The following is a 27656-nucleotide window of genomic DNA, read 5'->3' on the forward strand; positions in this document are numbered from 1 at the left end:
TGTTGTTTTGATAAATGTTTAAATAAAAATGCTTTGATCTTCTTAAAAAGTTTTTAAACAAATAAGATCAATTTTAGTAGCTTAAAACGACTAAACTAAAGTATTTGTAATTGGTCAAATATTATCTAATTTGTTAAAGTTAATAGTTTAATTAAAAGACCACCCACTACTCTACTAAAGCAGATTAAACTTTAATTCTACTCGTTAAAAATTTAACTGACGTTTTTTAAAAGCTACCACCAAGTAACTGATTTATTATAGTTTTAAACTAACTGCAATGCTAATACTTAAAGTTAATATAATAATTCTTGTTAAATAAAGAACACTAATCTCAAAAGTTCGCATTATCTTGACCTATAACTACAAAACTTCAGCCATATTAATAACCTTATCTCAACTTAAACAATAAAACAAGCTTTTAATCTAACACAGACACTAAATTTCTTTAATTTTTCTACCAACACAATCACGTAAATTGGCCGTGCGAATTCCTACATATGACCATCGCTATATGAAATTACTTTACTTTTCCAGCCAGCAATTATAGAGCGCAGTGCCCACAAAATTGTAGGCTACGCAAGTATGCCAAATTATGCCTCAAGCAACAAGGTTAGAGGTAAAGTAACAGGTTAATGCTTAAGCTATGATCTCACACACAAAGCATGTGCAACTATAAGCTCATTTTTGACAAGCATTTTTTACTCGATTACCGTTCGTGGTTTTAAACTAAAAACAAATTCACTTTGAGTGCACAAATTACCGTATATTGGTTTTTAAAGTTTTTTTTAAATAAATATAGCGTCTGACTTATCTTTTTTCAAGTGTATATTAATGACATCATCAATGTAATTTTATTATAATTGTTTAGAGATAAAAAAGTCGTTTCGTTCTTATTATAAAGTAATATTAATAATATTAATTATTTTCTGACCATTGTTAAAACAATTAACATTACATGATTAATATATATTTTTACTATTAACCCTGGGAAGTTCCAATATTGAACTAACAGTTGTGTAAATAATTTTGTTTAAATAATAAAACGTAATTAACTATACCACACATTTTAGGTACACTTAGATAAATAATTCATTGATAACAACGTCAGGCAACGCGTTACCATATCTGTCAATCGTCCTAATTTAATTTTCTAATTTACACATCAATTTTTAACATTAAATTTCGCGGAAAATTTGTATTCATAGACAATTACTATTAATAAACCGTATAAAACTTACGTTTATAATTTTCTAAAAAATAATTTAAACCCATTTTAATATTGAATTTCTCACTACTTCATATTTTAAATCACTTAAATTATCCTGGAGTTTATTTTACTACAGATAACTAAGCTATGATCAACTTGTAAGCTATTTGGAGTTTAGACCCGTGAAATAGACAAAATATTTCAGGTTATTATCATCGTAAAGGTATGCCAACTAAATTCGTCAACTGGAAATTTAAACTATTTATAGAAAACAAAAAATTAATATATTGTTACTATATTTACACACATAAAACCTGCGAATATTTACAAAATATGCAGCCAAATCTTTCTTCAAAATTGTAAAATATATTATTTTTAAGCTACCAGCATATTTTTATTACTGAAAATCGTCTGTTCTATGACCTTGTAGTTAATATGATACCAAACGTTGGTTTAGATTGAATTCGAAGAATAAAAACAACTGGTACGCTCGAGCTGAAAGTAATTAAAGCAGTAAGATGTATTCAAGCGTACACTAAAAACATAAAACTCTAATGTGAAGTACAACAAACTTGCGAGCAATAGCTACGGGCTAAAACAATAGACAAAAACTTTATCATAACAAACTGGTTCTGGCACTGACGTAATAAATAATTATATGATAAAGAAATACATATTTTTCGTATTTATGTAGCCCATAGAAAAATAATTTACCCCATAACAACGTAATCTTTCTATGCTACATAAGTTTGAAATCTTTTAACGTTTTTTAAAATATTCAAGATTAAGAGGTTACGAACCTACCATTCTAAATACAAGCAAACAATGGCCTGCAACAGTAAACTATTTTACTAAATAACCCTCCTTTATATTGTGTGATGTATATCTTTAACGATATGCATCAATGATCGACTGACAACAGGCTGTGTTAACCCAAATTTAGCAAATTTTTTGTCGGGAAAATTCCAGACCGAAATCCGCATTTAAAACCTTTTATACCAATTTTTTATGACTGATTTTGATTAATTAAAATAAGGTTTACGTCTATATAAAACTCTATCCGCTTTGAATTATTTCTAACAATATTTTCCTGCATACAGTTATAACTATAAGACCAAAGTTTTTGTTTTTTCTCTCTAGATTAAAAAAACGGCGTTTTTTTCTGAGCACGTCAACCCGAGGTCAACATTTAAGCAGGAATTTCCGCCGTTTCTGCTCGAGCGTGGACAGAAATATCATTTCTACAATTTCGTTAAAATTCTTAAACTCTTAATTTATTTATGTAACATTACAACAGTTTATATTAAACTATAATAGATCAAAATATCAAACTTAAGTTAATTATATGATGACTATTTTCCATTCCTAAATTGAATAAATTTTTTGCCGAATTATTTTTCTATATACTTACCTATAAATATCTGTAATATTAGTTGTACAAATCTATTTTAAGCAAATCATTGATCTATCAAAACGTTTTGTTGCAATTAGAAATAGACAACGAACTTATACAACGCAAATCGTTTTACAGTAATAACCATAAAGCCATAAAATACGTAAAACAGAAGTTTTAAATTTTATGATCGACAACGTTTGATTAAAATTGGGACAAATTTTATTTCATCTTATTTTTTTGTTTTCCAATAAAAGATATCTTTTTAAAGCATCTATAAGTATAGGCACAAGTTATTGATTTAACAATTATAGGCGAATATTTTTGCTAGAAAGTTTGCGTAACTTTTTCAACTGGAATATCAAACAAGCGGATAATTTTTCGCCTTTAAGTCCACAAACATCATGTTTTGTCCAACGACATACGACAATTGGGTCAAAGCATCTTTTATTGATAAATCACAATCAAGCAATGTTGGCAAACAACGTACCATGGTAAACTAATCGTGAAGCAAATAAAGAAATTACAATAATATTAAATGTTTACTTAAAAACATTAAATAAAATTTATGAAAATTAAAAGGCCAATATAACTTACACAATTGTACTACGCTTTTCATTGCTTGCATTGTATTTAAATCACATTTCAAACAGTTTTGTAGATTTTTTGAGTACTTTTACATAAATATAGCTTATTCATTGGCGTCCTCTAGCGATTGAGAATTGAATATTATATTTCACGACCATGTTGTTTTATTATTAAACAAATAGAAATATGTACATGTCAAGCCATGACGTGAATATTCCAAATATAACAAAACAAATACTTGAATGTACCACCCACAGTCACACATTTAAAGAACTTTAATAATTAAAAATAAATAAACTTCTTGAAAATTTTCAAGACAAGTACTTTATTTTACCTCTCGCGGACGCAATAAATCTTAATATTAATCTAAAATTAGAAATCTTTGTAAGTGTATAAATGTTAAATATATTTAAAGAAAGTGAATCTACTTAAGGCTTTTACGAAAACAAATACAAACCTTTATTAATATTAAATTAAGCCAAATATTGGTGGAATTTTATTGGCAAAAATAAGTTTTTCCTAGTAAAAAATATTTATTTAATCTTAATACTTCAAGGATGTGGTATTTATTATACCAATGCAATTTTGACATTATACCACCTTTAATGTTTATGTGGTAAAACACCATTAATGTATCCAAAACAACATGAACATTCTTACAAAACATATAAAGTATATATAACGCTAAAATATCAATCATGATGCATAACTAACTTTTTGCTATAGCATGATTAAAGAATAGACAATTTATTTTATTTGATATTAAATGACAAATGTTAGGAAAAGTTAAAAATTAAGTTTTAAAAGAAAAATCAAATTATTTTAAAATTAGATTCACAAATATTTTCGAGATGAAAAATAATCTAAAATTTAGCTCTGTTTTCGCGATTGTGATAAGTTTATTCATTTTCACAAATGCAACCCAAGTTCAGAACAACATTAAACTTGTTGATAACGGTTATGAAGGAATCGTTATTGCAATCAATCCAGGAGTCCCAGAAGATGATAAGATCATAACTGAATTAACTGTATATACCATGTTTACTAAATATATTGTAACTATAAATAAGTATAAGAATTTATTGCACGTATAGCTTACATTTATAATAATTATTATTATTTTTTTTAAAAGTCAAAGCAATTTTCATAAAATGTTATTATTTTTTTTAGCAAGCATGGACTGATGCATCTTACATGCTGTTTAACGCAACAAACCAAAGGGTTTACTTTAAAGAGATCACAATTCTTGTTCCTAGAAGCTGGAATATTGGAAGCTATAACAAAGCAGAACGCGAAACCTATGACACTGTATGAAAAATTGTTTGCTTAACATAAAAAAATAAGTTAAAAATATTTAGGTAGTTTTTTGCAGCCTTGAACTTAAATTTAATAATTTTATTTTCTAGGCAGATGTATTGATAGCAGAAGCAAATCCATCTTATGGAAATGAGCCATATACTCTACAATATGGTCAATGTGGAGAACCTGGCAAATATATCCATTTAACACCAACCTATGTGACTGATCCTAGTTTTACTAAAGATTTTGGACCAAAGGGTAACCCAAAATAATTATACCAGTAATGGAAAAATAGACATAAAAACAATAATCGTGAAAATTTTTTTTTTCATAAGCAAATAACTAGTCCCAAAAGTTTCAATTTAACTTATGTTAAAGGCAAAGTAATGGTACATGAATGGGCACATTATAGATGGGGAGTTTTTGATGAAAGTCCAACTACAGGAGTTGATCCATTTTATTATGATAGTCAGCAGACGCTGCAGGCTACAAGGTAAACGTGTTTGCCATATCCTAATAATAAGCAAATATTAAAGTCGTTTTTTATTAAATCACTTAGATGCCCAGCAAGCCTAACAGGAATTCACGTTAAACCAGACCTAAATGGTGGATATACTTCATGTCAACTTAATAAGGTAAAAGGTTATCCAGAAGACGGCTGCATTTTCTTACATGACCAAAAACAAGATCCTGATTTGAAGGCTTCTGTAATGTCGCACCAATACATCGATCAAGTAAACAAAATACCTTTGCATATTTTAAAGAAAAATTGTTTCAATTTAGTACAATTTATTTTTTATTTTTGTTATATTTTAAAGGTCGTTTCGTTTTGCCACAATGATCCTACAGATAGAGTAAATCAACACAACAAAGAAGCTCCGAATGAACAAAATAGATTGTGTAACATGCAGAGTGTTTGGGAAGTTATTCAAACCTCGCCCGATATAAACGGAACAAATCAAATAAATAAAACAGATCTCACCCCAACGTTCAATATTGTTAAAGCTTGTCAAAATCTAGCTTACGTTCTGGTTCTAGATGTATCTGGTAGCATGAGTGGGGTAAGTTAAATAGTTTATGAATTCAAATACATTGTCGAAATGCTAATTATCTGTTGCAGTCAAAATTTGATGATATGGTTTCTGTTGCATCCATATTTATTACACAATACGCCGCGAGTGGAAGCCAACTTGCTATCGTTGAGTTTGAATCTAGTGCAACAATGTTAAGTATTTATTTGGAAACTGTAAGCGACGTCCAAAGTCGGGAAAGTCTGGCTGCAAAGTTACCTGTAAGTGCTGGAGGCGGAACTTGCATTGGATGCGGTATTAAATTAGGATTGGAGGTAGGCAACAAAATGTTAAGTTGGTTCAACATTAAGTATCTGTCTTTTTTAACGTCAGCCTCTATAATATTTTTTTTTAGATTCTTGAAAATTATTTAACGCCTGGTAACTGTCCATCCATAATTGTTTTAAGCGATGGCGGGGAGAGTAGTAGTTATCCCATGGTTAGAGATGTTGTATCCGATGTCTTAGCAACAGTATGTTATTGTAATTAGCAATGTCGTTACCTACAGTATTAAAAATACCCATTTGTTTTAATCAATTATTTCTTCAAGGATACAGTTGTGCACTCCATATTTTTTGGTATTTCGTCATCAAGTGTGAATGCTGATCAGCAGCAGTTAACGGAAGACACTGGAGGTATTTGGTTTATAAATGATGCATCAGACACCACAGCGCTGCTGGAAACGTTTCAAAGTTTATCATCAACTGATAATGGCGATGTGTACGAGCAAAACTTTCAGGTATATTTAAATCATTTATATCAAATGTGTTTAAAATTACAATGTACATAAAAACGCTATTTGGATAGACTAAAATTAATTTTTTTTTTTTAAATAACAAATTTTGCAATATAAAGTTTTTAGCATTGTCATGATTTTGTAAAAGTAAACGTGTTTTTTGAGATTCAAAAACAAAAATATTGTAACTTTTGAAGATATTTTCTGCAACACATGAGATTTCAGCTTTTGCTACTGCCACAGGAAAAGTCTCGATCGATAATACAATTGGCAATCAAACAGCATTTGTTTTTATATGGACAGCATATACGACTGCTGTACCTTATATAACCCTGGAAGCACCAAGAGGTAGCTTGTATTGCACAATAAGTACACAGACAAATATATGTGATGCGAGTCTAGCAAGTGTCGACTCAGCCCAAAAAACAATAACTTTTTCTATTCCCGGAACAGCAGAGGTAATAATATTAAAACTTAAAATCATTCAACAATTTTTTAGATTTGTTTAATCAAATTTTGTAAACCTTTATATTTAGATTGGGTACTGGAAATACACTATTGAAGCATCTAGCTATGATGATACAGTCAGTATTATTGTTACGTCAATGGCTTCCAATAGGTCAGTTGAACCAATCGTTGTTGAATCAGGAATGTCAGAAACAGATATTTCTTCCCTGTCACCCGTTGTAATTTATGCTAAGGTGTGTGAATTTCTAGGCTATTAACCCAAACAATAGATCTAAATGTCTACATATTTGAAAAAGATTATGGTTACATTAATTTCACAAATATTTCACTATTGTGTTAAGGTAACTGCTGGATATAACGCGGTTTTATTTGCTGAAGTTGTGGCAAAAATAACTGATCCTAATGGAAAAATTGAATCGCTGCATTTATACGACGAAGGATCAGGTAACGAAACATTAAATATTAAAGGTGATATATCTAAATTAAGTGTACTAAAACAATTTAGTTTAAAAATACTTTTTAACAGCGCCCGATGTACGAAAGCATGATGGAGTTTATTCAAGATATTATACTCAATATTCTGTTCAGGGCAGATACGCTGTTCAGGTAACTGTCTTAAAGCATAAAAAGTTTGTTTGTATATGGTATTAACTTTTAAATACAAAATATGAAAAAATCTAGGTAACTGTAACTGGAATGGGAAATAATTCAATAAATTCAAGCGTAATTGGAAGTCCAGCAACTTATAATCCAGGAAATCTAATCCCAACTGGTGAATAGTTTACATAAATATACCCCGTTTTAACTTCAAAATAAAATATAAAAAAATATCCCTTCTATTCTCTATTAGCAAGATCTTGTTGAAATGTTACAGGGTCTGTAAATTTAAATCCATCACTTCCAGACTACATGGACATTACAAATGGCAACGGACTTTCAAGCTCAGACATTGACTCATTCTCTAGAGTTCATTCTCCAGGAGGTTTTGCGTATGGGGGGTAAATGTTATACAAATAATATAAAACAATAAGTCAGTAACAACACAAACTACAACAAGCACTAAATATTTGACACAATTTTATAAGAATGTTATGTCAACAAATCAGCTGAATATATTTTAATAGTGAAAATTTTTAGCAATTATAATTTGTAGACCAATACCTGGGGCTGGAGGAACGGTTGATGTTTTTCCACCAAGTAAGGTTATTAATTTAGCCTCTAGACAAGTTAATATCGACGATGTTAATGAAGGAATTATTTTAACATTTTCTGCGCCTGGAGAAGATTATGACAATGGAGAAGGTTTTTATTTAAACTACTATACAGATAAAAAATCTTGCCAACTTAAAAAAAATATTGAAAACAATATTGCTTATTAAAATATAGCACAAGCATACGAGATTCGATACACATACGGTAGTCCGAGCAATTTACAAACGTCATTCAGAAATGGGATATTGGTAACAAATGATATGTTATCTCAAGGAGATATTCATAACCCAAATGTAGCCGGAACTTTAGAAACTTTTGTGATAAATTTGATTAATATTCCAACAGCAGAAGATACCATTACGTAAAAAAATTTAAAAAAAAAGAATAAATTTCATATTTGTGTTTTTTATAAATTTTCAAATACAGTTTTGTAATAAAGCTCTGTTTTGAATGTATAGAGTTGGATTTGCTGTGCAAGCTTACGACAAATCAAGTTTAAGTAGTGAAGTATCTAATATCGCCACTATGAATTTCTTTAACACACCCCCAGTAATTCCTACAACAACAACAACAAAAGCTACAACAACAAAAGGTACATCAACTAAAGCTACAACAACCAAAACAACCTCCCCAAAACCTATCATAACAACTACAACATTGAAGAAAGAAGTTGACCGTAAGTCGAACATTTTAAGTTTTTTATAGTATTTACTAAGATCCCAAAATAATTAATTAAGAAATTAGAAAATATTGTTTAATAAAATGAAGAATATTTTCAAGCGTTTTTATAAACCTCTTTGTTTTTAGAATGTGCCGAGGACTTACATCTGTACAAAATCCTTAGCGTATCTTTTATTGGACTTAGTTTTATTCTACGTAAGTATTATTGCAATTGGGTCAAATAAATATATTTTTAGGGTCTTGGTCAAAAGTATCAAATATGCTTATCTTAATATTTATTTCATTTAGTTTGTGTTATTGTAAGTGTTTGTTGTATTCATGCTGAGGCCAAAAAATATCGGCAAGTGTCAGCAATGGATCGAAACCAGCAAATGAAGTCCAATAATCATCCTGGACCTACGCTGTATCCCAAAAATGCTTTTGTTGAAGATTTTTAGATTTGAGAAATGTTTGCTTGTAATAATTTTCTGTAATTTTTTAAAATATGCAATAAAATAAAAATTATTTTTTATATTAATTTGGTCTTTAAAAAAGTGTGTTTAATTTTCGTTTGAGTAAACGGTTTTGTTATGTTAAATTTAGATTTAATAAAATTAAGAAAGTTAAAACATTAATTTTAAAATTACTTCTAGAAATCAACTAAATATGTTATACATTAAAATTATTCTTATAAAAAGCAAACAATTTCATACATGTAAGAGTAGTTAAAATATTTTTCAAGCCAACTACAACAATATTTACTTTTAACATTTTTAAAATTTATCAATCCTAACATATCGTGAGAACAAAGTTTACCCAGTCGTATTTAGTTCTAAGCAAAAACTGTATGCAAATATGGAAAGCTCTTATCAAATGTTCAATACCCAAAGAGCGTCATACTTAAAGTGTCTTTTGTTTATTAAACCTTCGTGAGTGTACATACCAGGAACAACGCAAAGAAAATTGCTCATCGTCAACACATTCCCAACCGCTAATTAAATTATTGCGACACAAACACAGCGGAAAAAAAGTTGTTAATTACTTTAGTATAAAAATATTAAAAATTACAAACAAGTTACAAGAAACTTTTACTTTTTTGTTAGAAGTAGGTTGTTAAAGTTATTATGACTTAAGTATTTTTATTTATTTTATATAATATTGGAACTGTAACCTTAATTAATTTTAGTTTAGTTTTATATATATTTTAAGTATGAAAAAATATTTAAAATCAAGCACTCTGTTTGCGATTGCGATTTGTTTAATCGCATTCACAACTGCATCTGAGATTCAGAACAACATTAAACTTGTTGATAACGGTTATGAAGGAATCGTTATTGCAATCAATCCATCAATTCCAGAAGATGATGACATTATTACTGAACTGGAGGTAAATTTTATTTTTATTAATTCACAACTTTATTTACCTTTTTTCTATCTTTTAATTGAAAAAAATTATAAAATTTACTTATTATTCTAGAAAGCATGGACTGATGCATCTCATATGTTGTTTAAAGCCACAAACCAAATGGTTTACTTTAAGGAGATTACTATTCTTGTGCCTAGAACCTGGAATATTGGAAGCTATAATAATGCAAAACGCGAAACCTATGATAAAGTATAACATAAAATGTTTAAAAACTTAAAATATATTTTTTTGAATTAATATATATCCTTTTTTTAAAATTGCGTATGTTGTAAATGTAAAGGCTAACTCAGACTTTAACAAAGCTTTTATATTGGTTTCGCTTCCAGGCAGATGTACTAATAGCAGAGGCAAACCCAGCTTATGAAAATGAGCCATATACTTTACAATATGGCCAATGTGGAGAACCTGGCAAATATATCCATTTAACACCAACCTATGTAACTAATTCAAGCTTCGCAACAGATTTTGGACCAAAAGGTGTTAATTTCCCTTTAATAAAAATTAATTTATTTAAATAAAAAGGCTAGATAATGCTTATCTACTGTGCGAATTAAAATTTGTGTAAGACTGATATTAGTATAATGTATCTGTTTTAAAGGCAAAGTAATGGTACATGAATGGGCACATTATAGATGGGGTGTTTTTGATGAAAGTCCAACTAAAGGAGTTGATCCGTTTTATATTGATAGTCAGCAGACGCTACAGGCTACAAGGTACCACACTTAAAATACTTAAATAATAAGTTACAATTTAAACAAGTTAAGTCATATTTTTCTTTATACCACTTAGATGCCCAGCAAACCTAACAGGAATTCACGTTAAACCAGACCCTAATGGTAATTATACTTTGTGTCAACCTAATAAAGTTACTGGTTATCCAGAAGACGGCTGCATTTTCTTGCATGACCAAGAGCAAGATCCTGGTTTAAAAGCCTCTTTGATGTCGCATCAATATGTTGATCAAGTAATTAATTTATATATTTATTAAAAAATTAAAATAGTTTAGCTTCTTGTAAAATGATGCCTTTCCTAATTGAACCGCATCTAAACATATAAACCGATACTGTTAAAACAACTGTTGTGTGTGCTAAATGGCATATGCTTCTATTTTGGTTTGTTTGCACTTTTGTAATAGATTAAATTAACAGTTAATTGCGTATATATGCCACCGTTAAACTATAATTTCTTTAAAAATATCAAAATTTCATTTCTTTGGTTTAAAGGTTGTTTCGTTTTGCCACAATGATCCTACAGATGAAATAAATCAACACAACAAAGAAGCTCCGAATGAACAAAATAGATTGTGTAACATGCAGAGTGTCTGGGAAGTTATTCAAACTTCCCCAGATTTTAATAGAACAAACCAAATAAACAAAACAGATCTGACCCCAACGTTCAATATTGTTAAAGCTTGCAAAAATCTAGCTTATGTTCTGGTTCTAGATGTATCTGGGAGCATGCAGGGGGTAAAATACTTTTATACGTTTATAAATTTTAAAAAAAGTATTAATGATATTTTATTTATCATAAAACAATTAATTTGAATATATGCTAATTTGCTGCCTCATATTTGTTATAGTCGAAATTCAATGATATGATTGCTGTAGCATCTACCTTTATTAAACTATTCGCAGTAAGTGAAAGTCAAATTGCCATTGTTGAGTTTGAATCTAGTGCAACGATGTTAAGCGATTTGGAAACTGTTAGTGATGACAAAAGTCGTGAAGATTTGGCTGCTAAACTACCAACAAGAGCTAATGGTGGAACTTGCATTGGATGCGGTATACAATTGGGTTTGGAGGTTAGTTTGTTCTATAAATTTTGTAGTAAAAACAAAAGGAATTTTCTACGATTTGTCGGTAAATAAATTAAGTTTTGGTGTAATACGATATTACACAATACGGTGTTACACATACATTTAACGTCCGATAATGATTTACAGATTCTTGAAAACAATCCTATTGAAAATGCTTGTTCGTCTTTAATTGTTTTAAGTGACGGTGGAGAAAATGAAATTCCCTATGTTAAAGATGTAGCACCCGATGTCCTTAAAACGGTAACTATTTCAAAAAGTTTGAATTTACAACTACAGACAATTTTATCATTGCAACTTTCGAACAAGTTATATTTTTTTAATATAGGACACTGTTGTGCACTCCATCTTTTTTGGTATTTCGTCATCAAATGTGAATGCTGATCAGCAGCAGTTAACGGAAGACACAGGAGGGATTTGGTTTATTAATGATGCGGTCGACACAACAGCTCTCTTGGAAACATTTCAAAGTTTGTCATCAACTGATAATGGCGATGTTTACGAACAAAACTTTCAGGTAAAATGCAGTCTTTTTATTTAAAATTGGTGATAATTTGGTTGTAAAAACTTTAAAAAATAATTTACAACCATAAGTAAAATACACTTTTTTATCTTAATACCGATTGATAACTTATTGCTGTTATTAAAAAAAATTTCTCCTATACTTCATATTTAACAAAAAATAAGACAATTTATTTATTTTTATAGATATATTCCGCAACACATGATATATTGGGTAATAACATTGCTTCTGCAAAAGTATCCATTGATAATACTATCGGAAATCAAACAGCTTTTGTTTTCATATGGTCTTCATATACGACTTCTGTTCCCTACATAACCCTTGAGGCACCAATGGGTGAAGTTTACTGCACAAAGAGTACACAAACAAACAAATGCGACGATAAACTAGCAAATACTGATTCAGACCTTAAAACAATCACCTTTTCTATTCCCGGAACAGCAGAAGTAGGCAAATTTCTACATAAATAAACATCATATGTTTACTATAGTATCTAATATTTTGTTATTTTGTAATTTCATTTATAATGTAACATTCTTTTAAGGCAGGAATAGTTTATTTTTAGTATTTTAAATATTTAGATTGGGTACTGGAAATACACGATTGAAGCATCTAGCCATGATGATATAATCAGTGTTATTGTGACTTCAATGGCTTCTAATAGATCAGTTGAACCAATCGTTGTTGAATCAGGAATGTCACAGACAGATATTTCCACCCTGTCACCCGTTGTAGTTTATGCCAAGGTTTGTGTAAAATATATTTTCACGTTAGATAGAAACTATAATTGAAATTAAAAAGCAAACTATGTCATCTTCTGATCAGTTTAATACATAAAAAAATGGAAATAGGTAAAATTGTTTTGCATATATTTTAACTTTACTTTAAGGTAACAGCTGGTTATAATGCTGTGTTATTAGCTGAAGTTGTGGCCAAAATAACAGATCCAAATGGAAAAATTGAAACTTTGAATTTATATGACGAAGGATCAGGTAAATTTTTGCAAATATTTATTTAGTATAATTTAGAATAAATAGCGCTATGGTTTAGTACGAATGTTATGTTATAGATATTAATATATGTAATAGATATTAATTACTTTTTTACAGCGCCAGATGTGAGAAAACATGATGGTGTATATTCTCGATATTATACCCAATATACTGACCAAGGAAGATATGCAGTACAGGTACTTTTACCAAATAAATTTACAATTTGTTATAACCTTATGTACACTCTTACTCAATTTTTATAACATATCATTAAAATTAGGTAACTGTAACTGGATGGGGAAATAATTCGATAAATTCGAGCGTGATTGGAAGTCCAGCAACTTATAATCCTGGAAGCTTAAACCCTGATGGTATTACAACTTAGTTAAATATTACCTTGACCTAAATTTAAAAAGATAAACCATTTTTTTAAAACAAAAAAATCATTGTTTCGAAAATATGTAGTAAGTTGTATAAATTCTTTTCTTTATAAACTCTTACAAGTTTTCTAATACTTTTTATAGGATCTATCGATTTCAATCCAACACTCTCAGAAAATTTAGAAATTACAAATGAAATTGGAATTTCGAGCTCAGATATTGACCCATTTTCAAGGGTTCATTCCCCTGGGGGATTTGCCTATGAAGGGTAAGAGAGTCTATTAGTAAAAAAACAAACACTAAACTTTTAATGTAACCAGAAAAATAAAAAATCGTGCAAAAACACAACCCCTTAAATTAGATTGGAAAGTAACTGATGTGTTTAAATGCCCTACCCTATCACAATATTACAACCTTTTAAATGAAAACTTATTTTTGTCGCAGGCCACCAACTGGAACAGGAGGAACAACTGTGGATGTTTTTCCACCAAGTAAGGTTATTAATCTAGCCTCTAGACAAGTTAATATCGACGATGTTAAGGAAGGAATTGTTTTAACTTTTTCTGCACCTGGAGATGATTATGACAATGGACAAGGTTTTTTTTATAAAAAAAATTATAATAATTTTAAATGTATAATCATTGTAAAGATATTGAAAAGGCAAAATCCTATATAAATTTTTTATATTTAATATGTAGCACAAGCGTACGAGATTCGATACACATACGGTAGTCCGAGCGATTTACAAACATCTTTCAGAAGTGAAATATTGGTTACAAAAGACATGTTGTCTCAAGGAGATATTCATAACCCAAGTGTTGCCGGAACTATCGAAACATTTGTAATAAATTTGATTAATATTCCGACAGCAGCTGACACCATTATGTAAAAACATATTTGTTGTATAAAGTAATATATTGCAAAATCCATTTTTTAGAAGACAAAAATTTAAAAAAAAATCGTATTTGTTAAAAGCACCTACATAATAATATTAATTTTGTAATTGTGTAGAGTCGGATTTGCCATGCAAGCCTACGACAAATCAAATTTAAGCAGTGGGATATCTAATATTGCCACCATGAATTTCTTTAACATACCCCCAGTGATACCTGAAACAACAACCAAAACAACAAAAGCTACAACAACCAATGCTGAAACAACCAAAGCTACGACGCCAAATGTTATAACAACTACGTTTTTAAAAACAGAAGTTGATCGTTAGTTAAAATAATAATCTATACTTTAAAATTATACTTAATTGTTTAAAAAGAGATGTAAAGAATAATGTTGACTTCATTAAGAAACAAAGTATGATCTTTGTTTAATTAAAATTTTTAATGATTTAGAATGTGCCGCTGACCTGAATCTGTACAAAATTTTGAGCGTATCTTTTATTGGACTTAATTTTATTTTAGGTAAGTATTGCAAATTTGTTGTTGTAAATTTTCAAAAAAAATTCTAAAAATTTTATAATTTGTTTAGTTTGCGTTGTGGTAAGCTTGTGCATTATCAATTCCAAAGCCAAAAAATATCGAAAAGTGGCGGCAAAAGAATTTAAAAATCAACAGCAAATGCAATACAGTCAACAAATGAAGTTTAATAATCAACCCATGCCGAGACCTACTTTGTATCCTAACAACGCTTATCTTGAAGACATATAGCTTGATAAAAAATGATTTCGTTAATTTACCTTGCAATTTTTATTGTAACAACAGCAATTATTTCTCTTAGTAGTTTAATTTTAAAAAAAGTAGCTTAAATAATTTTTTGTTTTAGTTATACGAATTTTGCAATAACAAATTTATAATTATTAAAATAAAATATTATATTAAAACAAGATTGGTCCAATAAAACGTCATTTATGCAACAAATGACGTTCTCTTACATTTTATTGCAACATATTTATTTAAGACGATTATGTTTGCACTCTTACCTTAACAATTATGCTGCACGTTTACAATATTTAATCATATATTATTTAAGGTGCAAAGTTTATTTTCTCATAAAAATGCAAAGATTAAAATATATAATTATAAGTGATTTGTTTTAATTAAACAATTTCATGATAAGAGTACACCATGTTTGAAGTGTTTTTGATAATTTGACGAACATGGGTGTACATACCTTTAAAAACGCAAACACTTACACCACAACTATATTTAACATTGAATAAAAATGTGCACATAACCTTGACAAAAAATAAGGTTAACCATTTTATTTAAAAATACATTCAAAGCTGTAACATAGACTTAATTTAGTTGTTAAAGTTGCAAAACAGACTTGACCCTATTTTACAATTAGGTATTATTAAGATGAAAAAATATTTAAAATTTAGCTCTGTTTTCGCGATTGTGATTAGTTTAATCGCATTTACAAATGCAACTGAAGTTCAGAACAACATTAAACTTGTTGATAACGGTTATGAAGGAATCGTTATTGCAATCAATCCAGCAATTCCGGAAAATGATACCATTATAATTGAATTAAAGGTGGCTTTATATATTAAAATTCACACATAATTATTAGCTTATAATTTATAATATATCGCTTCTTATAATTAAATATTGGTAATCGGTATTGGTGTTTTAATTTTAGCAAGCATGGTTTGATGCGTCAAACGTATTGTTTGAGGCCACAAATCAAACAGTTTACTTTAAAAGGATCACAATTCTTGTGCCTAAAACTTGGAACATTGGAAGCTATAATAATGCAAAACTAGAAACCTACGACAAAGTATAAAAATATTTTATTGAGAAAAAGGGATAATTAACAAATTTAGCAATATAAACTATTTCGTAGAAATTTCTTACTTACACGGTTTTTCGAAAATGTTGACATAAAGTTTGTAGTTCGAATTTAATTTCAGGCAGACGTATTGATAGCGGAGGCCAACCCAGCTTATGGAAATGAGCCATATACTTTACAATATGGTCAATGTGGAGAACCTGGCAAATATATCCATTTAACATCGACCTATGTAACTGATCCTGGTTTTACTAAAGATTTCGGACCAAAAGGTATGCAATATTATCAAAAAAATAAAAATATTGAATAATACCTCAAGAAATATTTTAGCTTGTTATTTATTTTTTGATAAATTTGTAAAATAAATATATTTTCTTGGCCATATAACAAGACACCTATTAACGTTTAACTAAAAAGTTTTACTATTACAAAAGGCAAAGTACTAGTACATGAATGGGCTCATTATAGATGGGGTGTTTTTGATGAAAGTGCAACTGCAGGAGTCAATCCATTTTATTACAATGGTTCTGAGGCACTAATAGCTACGAGGTAAACACGTTTGTCATTTTTAAACTTAATTTTGATTTATATTTTACTCTACCTTTCAGATGTCCCATAAGCCTAACTGGGGTGCATGTAAAACCTGATTCAAATGGTGGATATACTTCATGTCACCTTAATAATGGTTATCCGGAAGACGGCTGCATTTTCTTGCATGACCAAGAGCAAGATCCTGATTTAAAAGCCTCTTTAATGTCGCATCAGTATATTGATCAGGTAGATTATTTTATTTAAGAATTTACTTGTCCTAATATGTAAAAAATAGTAGTTTCTAAAAAAAAAATTATGTTTTTTAAGGTGGTTTCGTTTTGCCATAATGATCCTACAGATAAAGTAAATCAACACAACAAAGAAGCTCCGAATGAACAAAATAGATTGTGTAACATGCAGAGTGTTTGGGAAGTTATTCAAACTTCCCCAGATTTTAATGGAACAAATCAAATAAACAAAACAGATCTGACTCCTACATTTAATGTTGTTAAAGCTTGCGATAACATTGCTTACGTTTTGGTTTTAGATGTATCTGGTAGCATGAATTCGGAGGTGAAAAATTCTAAAGTTAATATTATTAGTCAATATTTATAAAATTTACAGGCAAATTATGTTTAAGCACGAAAAATTTGTAGTTTTAATTTTTGTTGTAGTCGAAATTTTCAGACATGATTGCTGTAGCATCTACATTTATTAAACAATTCGCAACAAGTGGAAGTCAAGTGGCCATAGTCGAGTTCGAAACTAAGGCTAAAAAGTTAAGCGATTTGGAAATTGTCAGCGATGACAAAAGTCGTGAAGATTTAGCTGCAAAACTACCTACAAGTGCGAATGGCGGAACCTGCATTGGATGTGGAATAAACGAAGCCTTAGATGTAAAATTAATTTATATTATATTAAAGCTTAAGGTTTTAAAAATTAAAAAAAAACTATTAAAAAAATTCAGAAAATTTTTTATGTTGGTGATTTTTTACAGATTCTTGAAAACAATAATATGGAAAACGCTTGTCCATCTTTAATTGTTTTAAGTGATGGGGAAGAAAACCAGTCACCCTATGTCGAAAATGTTGCAGCCCAAGTATTAATAACGGTAACCTTTTGTAAAAACAAACTTTTTATCTAGTTCAAACTTAAACAACATAGTTACATTTTTATCTGTTTGTTAGGATACAGTAATGAATTCCATTTTCTTCGGGATATCATCATCGAATATAAATCCTGATCAGCAGCAGTTAACGGAAGACACAGGAGGTATTTGGTTTATTAACGGTGCATCAGACACTACAGCTCTCTTGGAAACTTTTCAAAGTTTATCATCCACTTTTAATGGCGATGTATACGAACAAAATTTTCAGGTATAAAGCAATGTTCTTTTTTCAATTTTGTTAATATTAAATAGCAATCTGGATCATATTTTACTATCTGGTTTAATTTTTGTAGATATCATCAGCAACACATGAGATTTCAGCCTATGCCACTGTCACGGGAAAGGTCTCAATCGATAATACAATTGGCAATCAAACCACTTTTGTTTTTATATGGACAGCAACTACAGCACCTTTTATATATCTTGAGTCCCCAATGGGTAAAATGTACTGCACCAAGAGTACACCAACAAATAAATGCGACGACAAACTAGCAAGCACGGATTCAGTTCTAAAAACAGCAACATTTTCTATCCCTGGAACAGCAGAAGTAATAGCCTAACTTGGTTTTTATTTAATTTACGTTGAAGAATATCTTTCAGGCGTCGGCTTATTTAAATATATATTGTTTTAAATACTTAGATTGGGTACTGGAAATACACTATCGAAGCATCTGGTTATGCTAATACAGTCAGTGTTATTGTTACGTCAATGGCTTCCAATAGATCAGTTGAACCAATCATCGTTGAATCAGGAATATCGCAGACAGATATTTCAACACAGTCTCCAGTTGTTGTATATGCCAAGGTTTGTGTAGTCTCGTGCATTGGAGAATAAGTTACAATTTTCTCGTTATAAAAACTTTATTTTGACATCAAGGTAACAGCTGGTTATAACGCAGTGTTATTAGCTGAAGTTGTGGCAAAAATAACTGATCCTAATGGAAAAATTGAAACTCTATATTTATATGACGAAGGATCAGGTAATTTTTTGCGAATGCCTAAGGTGGAATGTCTGGATATGGACGTTGTGTTAGTAATATTGTGACTGAGCTGTGCATTGCCAACTTTTAAAACAAAAGTAGTTTTTTATTAACAACATTCACGATGGTTAACCGACCAACATTAATTTAGACATCACTTTGTTCGGCATCCTTATAACTAAATTAGATACGTTTTTTGTTAACAGTTTAAACAATTGACATATAAACATTTTTTATTGCCCCATTTTTTGTATATAACTACTGTCATTTTCACTTATACAAATGACGTATTTATTTACCTTTGTAACATAAATCAAGCGATTTAGCCTTGACCTTGTATTTCTTATGTATAAATTTTGGAATTACAATCAATTGTTTAGTCATCCTTTCTTCTAGGCTATGAAAAAAAATTGCAAATTTATTAACACAAAACGTATAGCCAAGAAGCCATATATAAGGTTAAAAAAAATACCACGAACGGGTTCCAATGCTGTACGAACTATAAAAAGATTGTACAAATAAATTAGGGTTGACAAATTTTTATTTATTTTAACAGCGCCAGATGTAAGGAAGCATGATGGTGTTTACTCTCGATATTATATGCAATATACTGATAGAGGGAGATATGCAGTACAGGTATAACCTACAACCCAAACCGACTTTAATATTTTAATTCTTTTATATACGGTGTTTTTAAAAGCCCTTTAAAATATATTATTAAAATAAAGGTAACTGTAACTGGATGGGGGAATAATTCGATAAATTCAAGCGTGATTGGAAGTTCAGCAACTTATAATCCTGGAAGCGTGAATCCAGATGGTAACACAACTTGATTAAATATAAACCTTTATTTAAAAATAAGTAGAAGATCAGAAAAGAGTAGCGCATGGCCAGTTTTTACATTTATAAATAAAGCGGCTAAAAATACCTTGTTAAAACTTAAAATAGCCTTCATTAAATAGATTTTACTTTTTTTAGGATCTGTGGACTTTAATCCAACACTTCTAGAAAATTTGGAAATTACAAATGAAAATGGAATTTCAAGCTCAGATATTGATCCATTCTCGAGGGTTCATTCCCCTGGGGGTTTTGCCTACGAAGGGTATTTGTTTTTTAAATTGACATTCCCTTTTAAAAGGTTTATTCCTTTTAAAACAGTATTTTACCTAACAGACCTTAATATACAAGATCTGGCAAAAAACACGCATTAAATCGATAAACACGTATTTACTGACACGTTTTACTTATTAGTACAAATTTATTTTTGTATAATAAAACCTATTAAAAACTGGCACTGTTTGACATATTAGTATATTTCTCAGACCAATACCCGGAACAGGGGGATCAACTATTGACGTTTTTCCTCCAAGTAAAATTATTAATCTAGCCTCTAGACAAGTTAATATTGACGATGTCAAGGAAGGAATCGTTTTAACTTTTTCTGCGCCTGGAGAAGATTATGATAACGGACAAGGTTTTTTTTTAAATTATTACAGAGATAAAACAAATATTGCCAATTTAAACACAATAAAAAAACTAATTCTATTAAAATTAATTGTCCAATAAAATACAGCACAAGCATATGAGATTCGATACACATACGGTAGTCCGAGCGATTTACAAACATCATTCAGAAGTGGAATATTGGTTACGAAAGATATGTTATCTCAAGGAGATATTCATAACCCAAGTGCTGCTGGAACCTTGGAAACTTTTGTGATACATTTGATCTATGTTCCAACAGCAGATAATATCATCACGTAAAAAATTACTTGTTTATCAGTAGCCCATAGATTTTAGCAGCAATTAATTAAGTTTATCCTAGTTTTCAAATTACTTTCGTGTACTTTGTTTTACCTTTAAACCTTGATAATATTATTGTTTTATATATGTAGGGTTGGATTTGCCATGCAAGCCTACGACAAATCAAAGTTAAGTAGCGGTATATCTAATATTGCTACCATGAATTTCTTTAACAAACCCCCAGTGATTCCTGAAACAACCACGACAACCAAAGCTACAACCACGACTGTTACTACCACTTCAAACCAAGTTATAACAATAACAACAACGCCAAAAGAAATTGATGGTTAGTTAACTTTAACTTATTTTTAAACATTTTTTGCAGTTCATTTTATGATACATTAAATTATGACAACTAAAAAAAAATAATACAGTTAGATACAAAATATATTTTAATCTTAGTTTTTTTTTGTTGTTAGAAATTCCAACTGAACTAAGATTGTACAAAATTTTGAGCATTGTCTTTATCGGGTTATGTTTTATATTAGGTAAGTATTAAAATTATGTTGTCGATAACTTATTTTAATTAACCCAAAATTTGCAAATTGTATAGTTTGTGCAGTCATAAGTTTGTATTGCATCAATATAAGAGCCAAAAAAGATCAAAAAGTGACCGCAATTGAATATAAAAAACAACCTGAATCGAAGTTTAACAATCCATCTACGCCAGGACCAACTTTGTATCCCAACAACGCTTATACTGAAGACATGGCGTAAAAAAGGAGATCATTTTGTTAATTTACCGTGCAATTTTATATGCAACAAAAGCAATTATTTCCCTTAGTATATTGATTAAACAAAATTTGCTTTAAAAATTTTATATATTCAGTTATAAAAATTTTGTATAGCAATCGCTAAAAAAACAACCTGAGCGCAAATAAAAGTTAAATAACGAATTATTTTTAGAAGTAGGCCTAAATTTAAAATTCCTTTTCAAATGAACAAAATTTTGTTTAATAAAAATAAGTGTCCAACGGAAATTTGAACCTATATTTGTACATCATCATTAAACTATTTATTAGGGTTTAAAATTGGCTTATTAGCCTAAGAATTTATAAGTTGCTTGTTCAATATTTGACAATTTTATGATTACTAAGAACTAGTTAAAAAATCCCCTACTAAAAAATTCAAGTTGAAAGTTTGTTTAATGATTTCGCTGCTACAAGTCATAAATTTTATGCCCCGCATATTAAAATTTTCTTGCAAAACAAACTTGACAGGTAAGGTATAAATATCCAACTCTTTCGTGGAACTAAATTATAAAGATTTGATCCTGTTGGTCGATGTGTAAAAAAGTTAAAATTGAATTTTTTTTTAATTTTGAAATATTTTTGCATTTAGATATGTGTGTATGATTTTTAACAGAACAACATGAAACAAATCGTGTTTATATTATTTGTGATCAATTTGATCGTATTCACAAATGCAACTGAGATTCAGAACAACATTGAACTTGTTGATAACGGTTATAAAGGAATCGTTATTGCAATCAATCCAGCGATTCCAGAAGATGATGACATTATTACTGAACTAACGGTAACGACATTTTTAAAATATCACATTAACAAATTTAATCATTTTTAAAATACCTTTTATGAATTACAAAAGTTTAACATGAAAAAGTAACAAGTATAGTGAGATGGTAGAAATGTGCAACAAACTAATTTATTTTTAGCAAGCATGGACTGATGCATCTTACATACTGTTTAACGCAACAAACCAAAGGGTTTACTTTAAAAATATCACAATTCTTGTGCCTAAAAGCTGGAATAATGGAGTCTATAATAAAGCAACAGGAGAAACTTACGATAAAGTATGACGCTATTAAATATAAATGTGACATCTTAAAAAAAGCATATCTGAAAAAAAACTTTTAAAAGAAAAAATTTATGTAATAAACTTCTTAACATTTTAGTGTAAATTTATATTAGTAAACATTAAAATGTTTTTCAGGCAGATGTATTAATAGCAGAGGCCAACCCAGCTTATGGAAATAAGCCATATACTTTACAATATGGTCAATGTGGAGAACCTGGCAAATATATCCATTTAACACCGACGTATGTAACGGATTTCAGTTATACTAAAGATTTTGGCCCAAAAGGTATGACAACCTTAGTTCGATTTATAGTGTAACTATGTTTTAAAGACAGTGTATGGAAAACAAAATTAAAACAAATACGTAATAATATCTGGCGGCACATAACTGCGTTTAATAAGCAAAAACTTTTTTTAAAGGCAAAGTAATGGTACACGAATGGGCTCATTATAGATGGGGTGTTTTTGATGAAAGTCCAACAACAGGAATTGATCCATTTTATTATGATAATCAGCAGGCGCTACAAGCTACAAGGTATTACACATTTGTTGTATTTTAAGTAAAAATTAGCAGTTAAACTTTATGATAATGACATTGTTTTATTCCCAAATTAGGCAAGTCTAGCACACAAATGATCTCGATTTAACAAACCTAACATAAAACTAGATTTTAGCTATAAACGTTATTATTTAATTAAAAGATAAATTAAGCTTCCCAATCTTAAAATTAAATAAGTATTTATAGAAAATAATGTTTGGTTTTAGATGTCCCGTAAGCCTAGCGGGAACCCACGTTAAACCAGATTTGAATGGTGGATATACTTCATGCCAACTTAATCAAGTTACTGGTTATCCAGAAGACGGCTGCATTTTTTTGCATGACCAAAAACAAGATCCTGATTTAAAGTCTTCTTTGATGTCGCATCAATATGTTGATCAGGTATTTTAAGTTTCGGGAAAATTAGAAATTTATTGAGAGAATGCAAACATCAAGTTTTTGCGATAAAACTTTACGACCATTAGATTTCCAGGTACTGTCGGCATTAAGTGTTTGTACAGGTAAGAACTGTAATTTACAACCAATTAAAAAACTTAAACATCAAAAAGGTCGCGGTAAATAACAAATACAACAGCGCACACCAATTAATTATTCCATTAAAACGACTTCTTATTTAAACAAAACTACGACCTTTTATCAGTTGTGCGTGACAGAGAGCACACAGTTATAAATAAAAAGATCTAGCAAACTATCTAGCAAACTATTATTATCTGATGCACTGCAAGTAAAAGGAACAACCTTAAATTTACAAGCCTAACTGGTATATTTCCAGTTATTTAATAATAAAAATTACTTTCTAAGGTGGTTTCGTTTTGCCATAATGATCCTACAGATAAAATAAATCAACACAACAAAGAAGCTCCGAATGAACAAAATAGATTGTGTAACATGCAGAGTGTCTGGGAAGTTATTCAAACTTCCCCAGATTTTAACGGAACAAACCAAATAAACAAAACAGATTTGACCCCAACGTTTAATATTGTTAAAGCTTGTGAGAATATTGCTTATGTTTTAGTCCTAGATGTATCTGGTAGCATGAAAGGGGTAAGTTAAATATTTTTTTAAATTTTATTGTTGTGCATTTTTCACAATTAAATTGTTAAATTTATATATGTGTGTATAGACAAATTAAAATAAATTAATCGGTTTTAATTTATTTTAGAACAAACTTGATGAAATGATTGCTGTAGCATCTACCTTTATTAAACAATTCGCAGCAAGTGGAAGTCAAATTGCCATTGTTGAGTTTGAATCTTATGCAACTATGTTAAGTAATGATTTGGAAACTGTTAGTGATGACAAAAGTCGTGAAGATTTGGCTGCTAAACTACCTATAAGAGCTGATGGTGGAACTTGCATTGGGTGTGGTATAGAATTGGGCTTGGAGGTAAACTATAAAAAAAGTTTAAGTTAAAAGTTATATTCAACTCATTTTAACCATTCTTTTGTAACCTTTATATACTAATTTTTACAGATTCTTGAAAATAATGCCTTGGTCAATAGTTGTCCTTCAATGATTGTAATGACAGATGGCCACGGCTCCGGAGTCTCCCAGATTGCCCCAGACGTCTTGGCAACAGTATAATATTTTTTTTATCAATTACTTTATTGTAATTTATTATTTTTTTTAATTGATTAATGTGTTGAACAATCTCTTTTTAAGGATGCAGTTGTACATTCTATTTTCTTTGGGATCTCATCAACACAAGTAAATCCCGATCTGCAAAAGTTAACGGAAAACACAGGTGGTATTTGGTTTATAAATGGTGAATCAGACATCACAGCACTCTTAGAAACTTTTCAAAGTTTGTCATCAACAAATAATGGAGACATATACGAGCAAAACTTTCAGGTAAGACAACATTTTGTGGCAACTTCTCTTATATTAACAACCTAAAAAAACTGTTATTCTCTTTTTAAAAACCTTTGTAAGCTTACTTAAAATTGTATTCATTTATTACCGCAAAAGGTTTATTTGTTTTAGATATTTTCCGCTACACATAATATATCAGCTTATGACATTGCCATCGGAAAAGTTTCTATAGACAACACAATTGGAAACAACACAGCATTTGTTTTCATATGGTCAACATATAGTTCTTCAACACCAGATATCCTGTTGGAATCAGCAAATGGAGATCTGTACTGTACAAAGAGTTTGTTAGCACCTAAATGTGATGACAAACTACCGAGTACAGATGCAGATCTAAAAACGACAACTTTTTCTATTCCTGGAACAGCACAAGTACAACTATTTAATATTTTTAAGTTATTAAATTATCAAAATCAAGTATGATATATTAGTAAAATAGTTCCAACGTAAGAAATAATCCCAATATTAAATGATATATAATAAAACTCTATATGTTAACAACAAAATATTGTTTTAATTTTTGAATTTCCCTAGGGCAACTTGAAAAAATGTGTATCGAATATAAATAGTTTTTTGTACATTTAAATTAACCTGTTTGTTACTACTTTAATATTTAGCCTGGAATTTGGAAATACACTATTGAAACATCCAGCCATAATGATATAATCAGTGTTATTGCGACTTCAATGGCTTCCAATAGATCAGTTGAACCAATCGTTGTTGAATCAGGAATGTCAGAAACAGATATTTCTACCATGTCACCTGTGGTGGTTTATGCAAAGGTAACTGTGGGTATAAAATTATGTTTATGTTGGCAATTGTTTTCAAATTTTAAGTGAAAATTCTAAAGCCTTTTTATTAAAAAAAGGTAACTGCTGGATATAACGCGGTATTATTTGCTGATGTTGTGGCAAAAATAACTGATCCGAATGGAAATATTGTAACCTTAGACCTATATGACGAAGGGTCGGGTAATTATGAGTTGTACATTTTATATAAATTGGAAAATAGTAAATGTGTTTAACAAAAAACACCAACATATTTAAAAAAATATTTCATTTTTTCACCATTTTTTAACCATTTAACAGCACCTGATGTACGAAAGTATGATGGAGTTTATTCAAGATATTTTACCCAATATTCTGTTCAGGGCAGATACGCTGTTCAGGTGTTATAAGCATGCATATGAAAATCTGTTGTAGTCTAATAACGATCACTTGCAATAAAGTAACCCCCTAATGATCTGTTTTCACAGGTAACCGTAACGGGGAATAGTTCAATAAATTCGAGCGTGATTGGAAGTCCAGCAACTTATAATCCTGGAACCGTAAACTTAGATGGTAATTACTTTGGTTCAACATCTACCTATTTTGAGAAAAAAAATGACAATTCAAAATGCTATTAATTGTTAACAAAAACTTTTTTATAGGATCTATAGAGTTAAATCCTACACTTTCTGAACACTTTGAAAACACAAATGAAATTGGAATTTCGAGCTCAGATATTGATTCATTTTCAAGAGTTCATTCCCCGGGAGGTTTTGCCTATGAAGGGTAAGTAGTAATACGATTTTGCTTATTAAGCTAAGATAATACGATAATAAACATGTTTTGATTACATCAAGATTACAAAAATATGCCACTTTTAATTACAGCCCTTCAACTTCGACAGGAGGAGCAAAAGTTGATGTTTTTCCTCCAAGTAAAGTAATTAATTTAGCCTCTAAACAGATTAATATCGACGATGTTAAGGAAGGAATTATTTTAACTTTTTCTGCACCTGGAGATGATTATGACAATGGACAAGGTTTTTTAAAACTTTGTTTTACATTTTAATTTTTTTTTTTAAACTGCTAATACCATTTATGTTTATTTATAATCCAGCACAAGCGTACGAGATAAGATACACATACGGTAGTCCAAGTGATTTACAAACATCATTCAAAAGCGGAATATTGGTTACAAATGATATGTTATCTCAAGGAGATATTCATAACCCAAGTGTAGCCGGAACTTTAGAAACTTTTGTGATAAATTTGATTAATATTCCAACAGCAGAAGATACCATTACGTAAAAAACATTTTACACATTGTATTATTTTTTCTGGTATAGTTTGGTTTATTTATAATTACCAAATCATTATTGATACTAAAACTATATGAACGTGTAGGGTTGGATTTGCTATGCAAGCTTACGACGAATCCAAAAGCAGTGAAGTTTCAAATATTGCAACCATGAGTTATTTTACCAAATCACCAGCGGAAGATACGACTGCAGGTACCACTGACGTGGCAACCAGCACTACGACCACGACTTCCACCACTACTACCACTCAAATAATTGAAACTAACCGTTAGTTAATAAAAATTTTTTATAAAACATTTATAAAAAAGCTTTATCACTAAAACAACC

The 27656-nt window shown here is 29.8% G+C and overlaps 3 protein-coding genes across 3 annotated transcripts; all 3 read left to right on the plus strand.

The window, feature by feature from the left end:
- The first annotated feature begins 4039 nt into the window (after nucleotides 1–4039).
- On the plus strand, nucleotides 4040–9091 carry LOC145755665 (calcium-activated chloride channel regulator 1-like). The gene is made up of 20 exons (XM_082571917.1): nucleotides 4040–4216; nucleotides 4359–4496; nucleotides 4595–4745; nucleotides 4866–4980; nucleotides 5047–5221; nucleotides 5306–5548; nucleotides 5608–5832; nucleotides 5913–6029; nucleotides 6108–6296; nucleotides 6491–6751; nucleotides 6830–6994; nucleotides 7103–7205; nucleotides 7288–7367; nucleotides 7443–7533; nucleotides 7636–7759; nucleotides 7915–8063; nucleotides 8148–8334; nucleotides 8432–8649; nucleotides 8781–8849; nucleotides 8943–9091. The coding sequence occupies exons 1-20, from the start codon at nucleotides 4040–4042 to the stop codon at nucleotides 9089–9091; spliced, it is 3126 nt and encodes a 1041-aa protein (XP_082428043.1).
- A 752-nt stretch (nucleotides 9092–9843) lies between these two features.
- Nucleotides 9844–15428, plus strand: LOC145755666 (calcium-activated chloride channel regulator 3A-1-like). The gene is made up of 20 exons (XM_082571918.1): nucleotides 9844–10020; nucleotides 10111–10248; nucleotides 10386–10536; nucleotides 10658–10772; nucleotides 10849–11023; nucleotides 11283–11525; nucleotides 11639–11860; nucleotides 12002–12115; nucleotides 12201–12389; nucleotides 12581–12841; nucleotides 12977–13141; nucleotides 13285–13387; nucleotides 13505–13584; nucleotides 13668–13758; nucleotides 13912–14035; nucleotides 14212–14363; nucleotides 14466–14652; nucleotides 14779–14961; nucleotides 15038–15075; nucleotides 15250–15428. Exons 1-20 carry the CDS (start codon nucleotides 9844–9846, stop codon nucleotides 15426–15428), a joined length of 3087 nt encoding a protein of 1028 aa, XP_082428044.1.
- Nucleotides 15429–16079: 651 nt separating this feature from the next.
- On the plus strand, nucleotides 16080–21711 carry LOC145755667 (calcium-activated chloride channel regulator 3A-1-like). Its single transcript, XM_082571920.1, has 20 exons — nucleotides 16080–16256; nucleotides 16363–16500; nucleotides 16634–16784; nucleotides 16947–17061; nucleotides 17121–17289; nucleotides 17371–17616; nucleotides 17718–17939; nucleotides 18041–18142; nucleotides 18231–18419; nucleotides 18505–18759; nucleotides 18852–19016; nucleotides 19089–19191; nucleotides 19748–19827; nucleotides 19920–20010; nucleotides 20170–20293; nucleotides 20502–20665; nucleotides 20765–20951; nucleotides 21087–21280; nucleotides 21414–21482; nucleotides 21548–21711. The coding sequence occupies exons 1-20, from the start codon at nucleotides 16080–16082 to the stop codon at nucleotides 21709–21711; spliced, it is 3105 nt and encodes a 1034-aa protein (XP_082428046.1).
- The last annotated feature ends 5945 nt before the right edge of the window (nucleotides 21712–27656 follow it).

Source organism: Corella eumyota, chromosome 6 (assembly GCF_963082875.1).
Source record: "Corella eumyota chromosome 6, kaCorEumy4.1, whole genome shotgun sequence".
Classification (NCBI taxonomy): Eukaryota; Metazoa; Chordata; class Ascidiacea; order Phlebobranchia; family Corellidae; genus Corella; species Corella eumyota.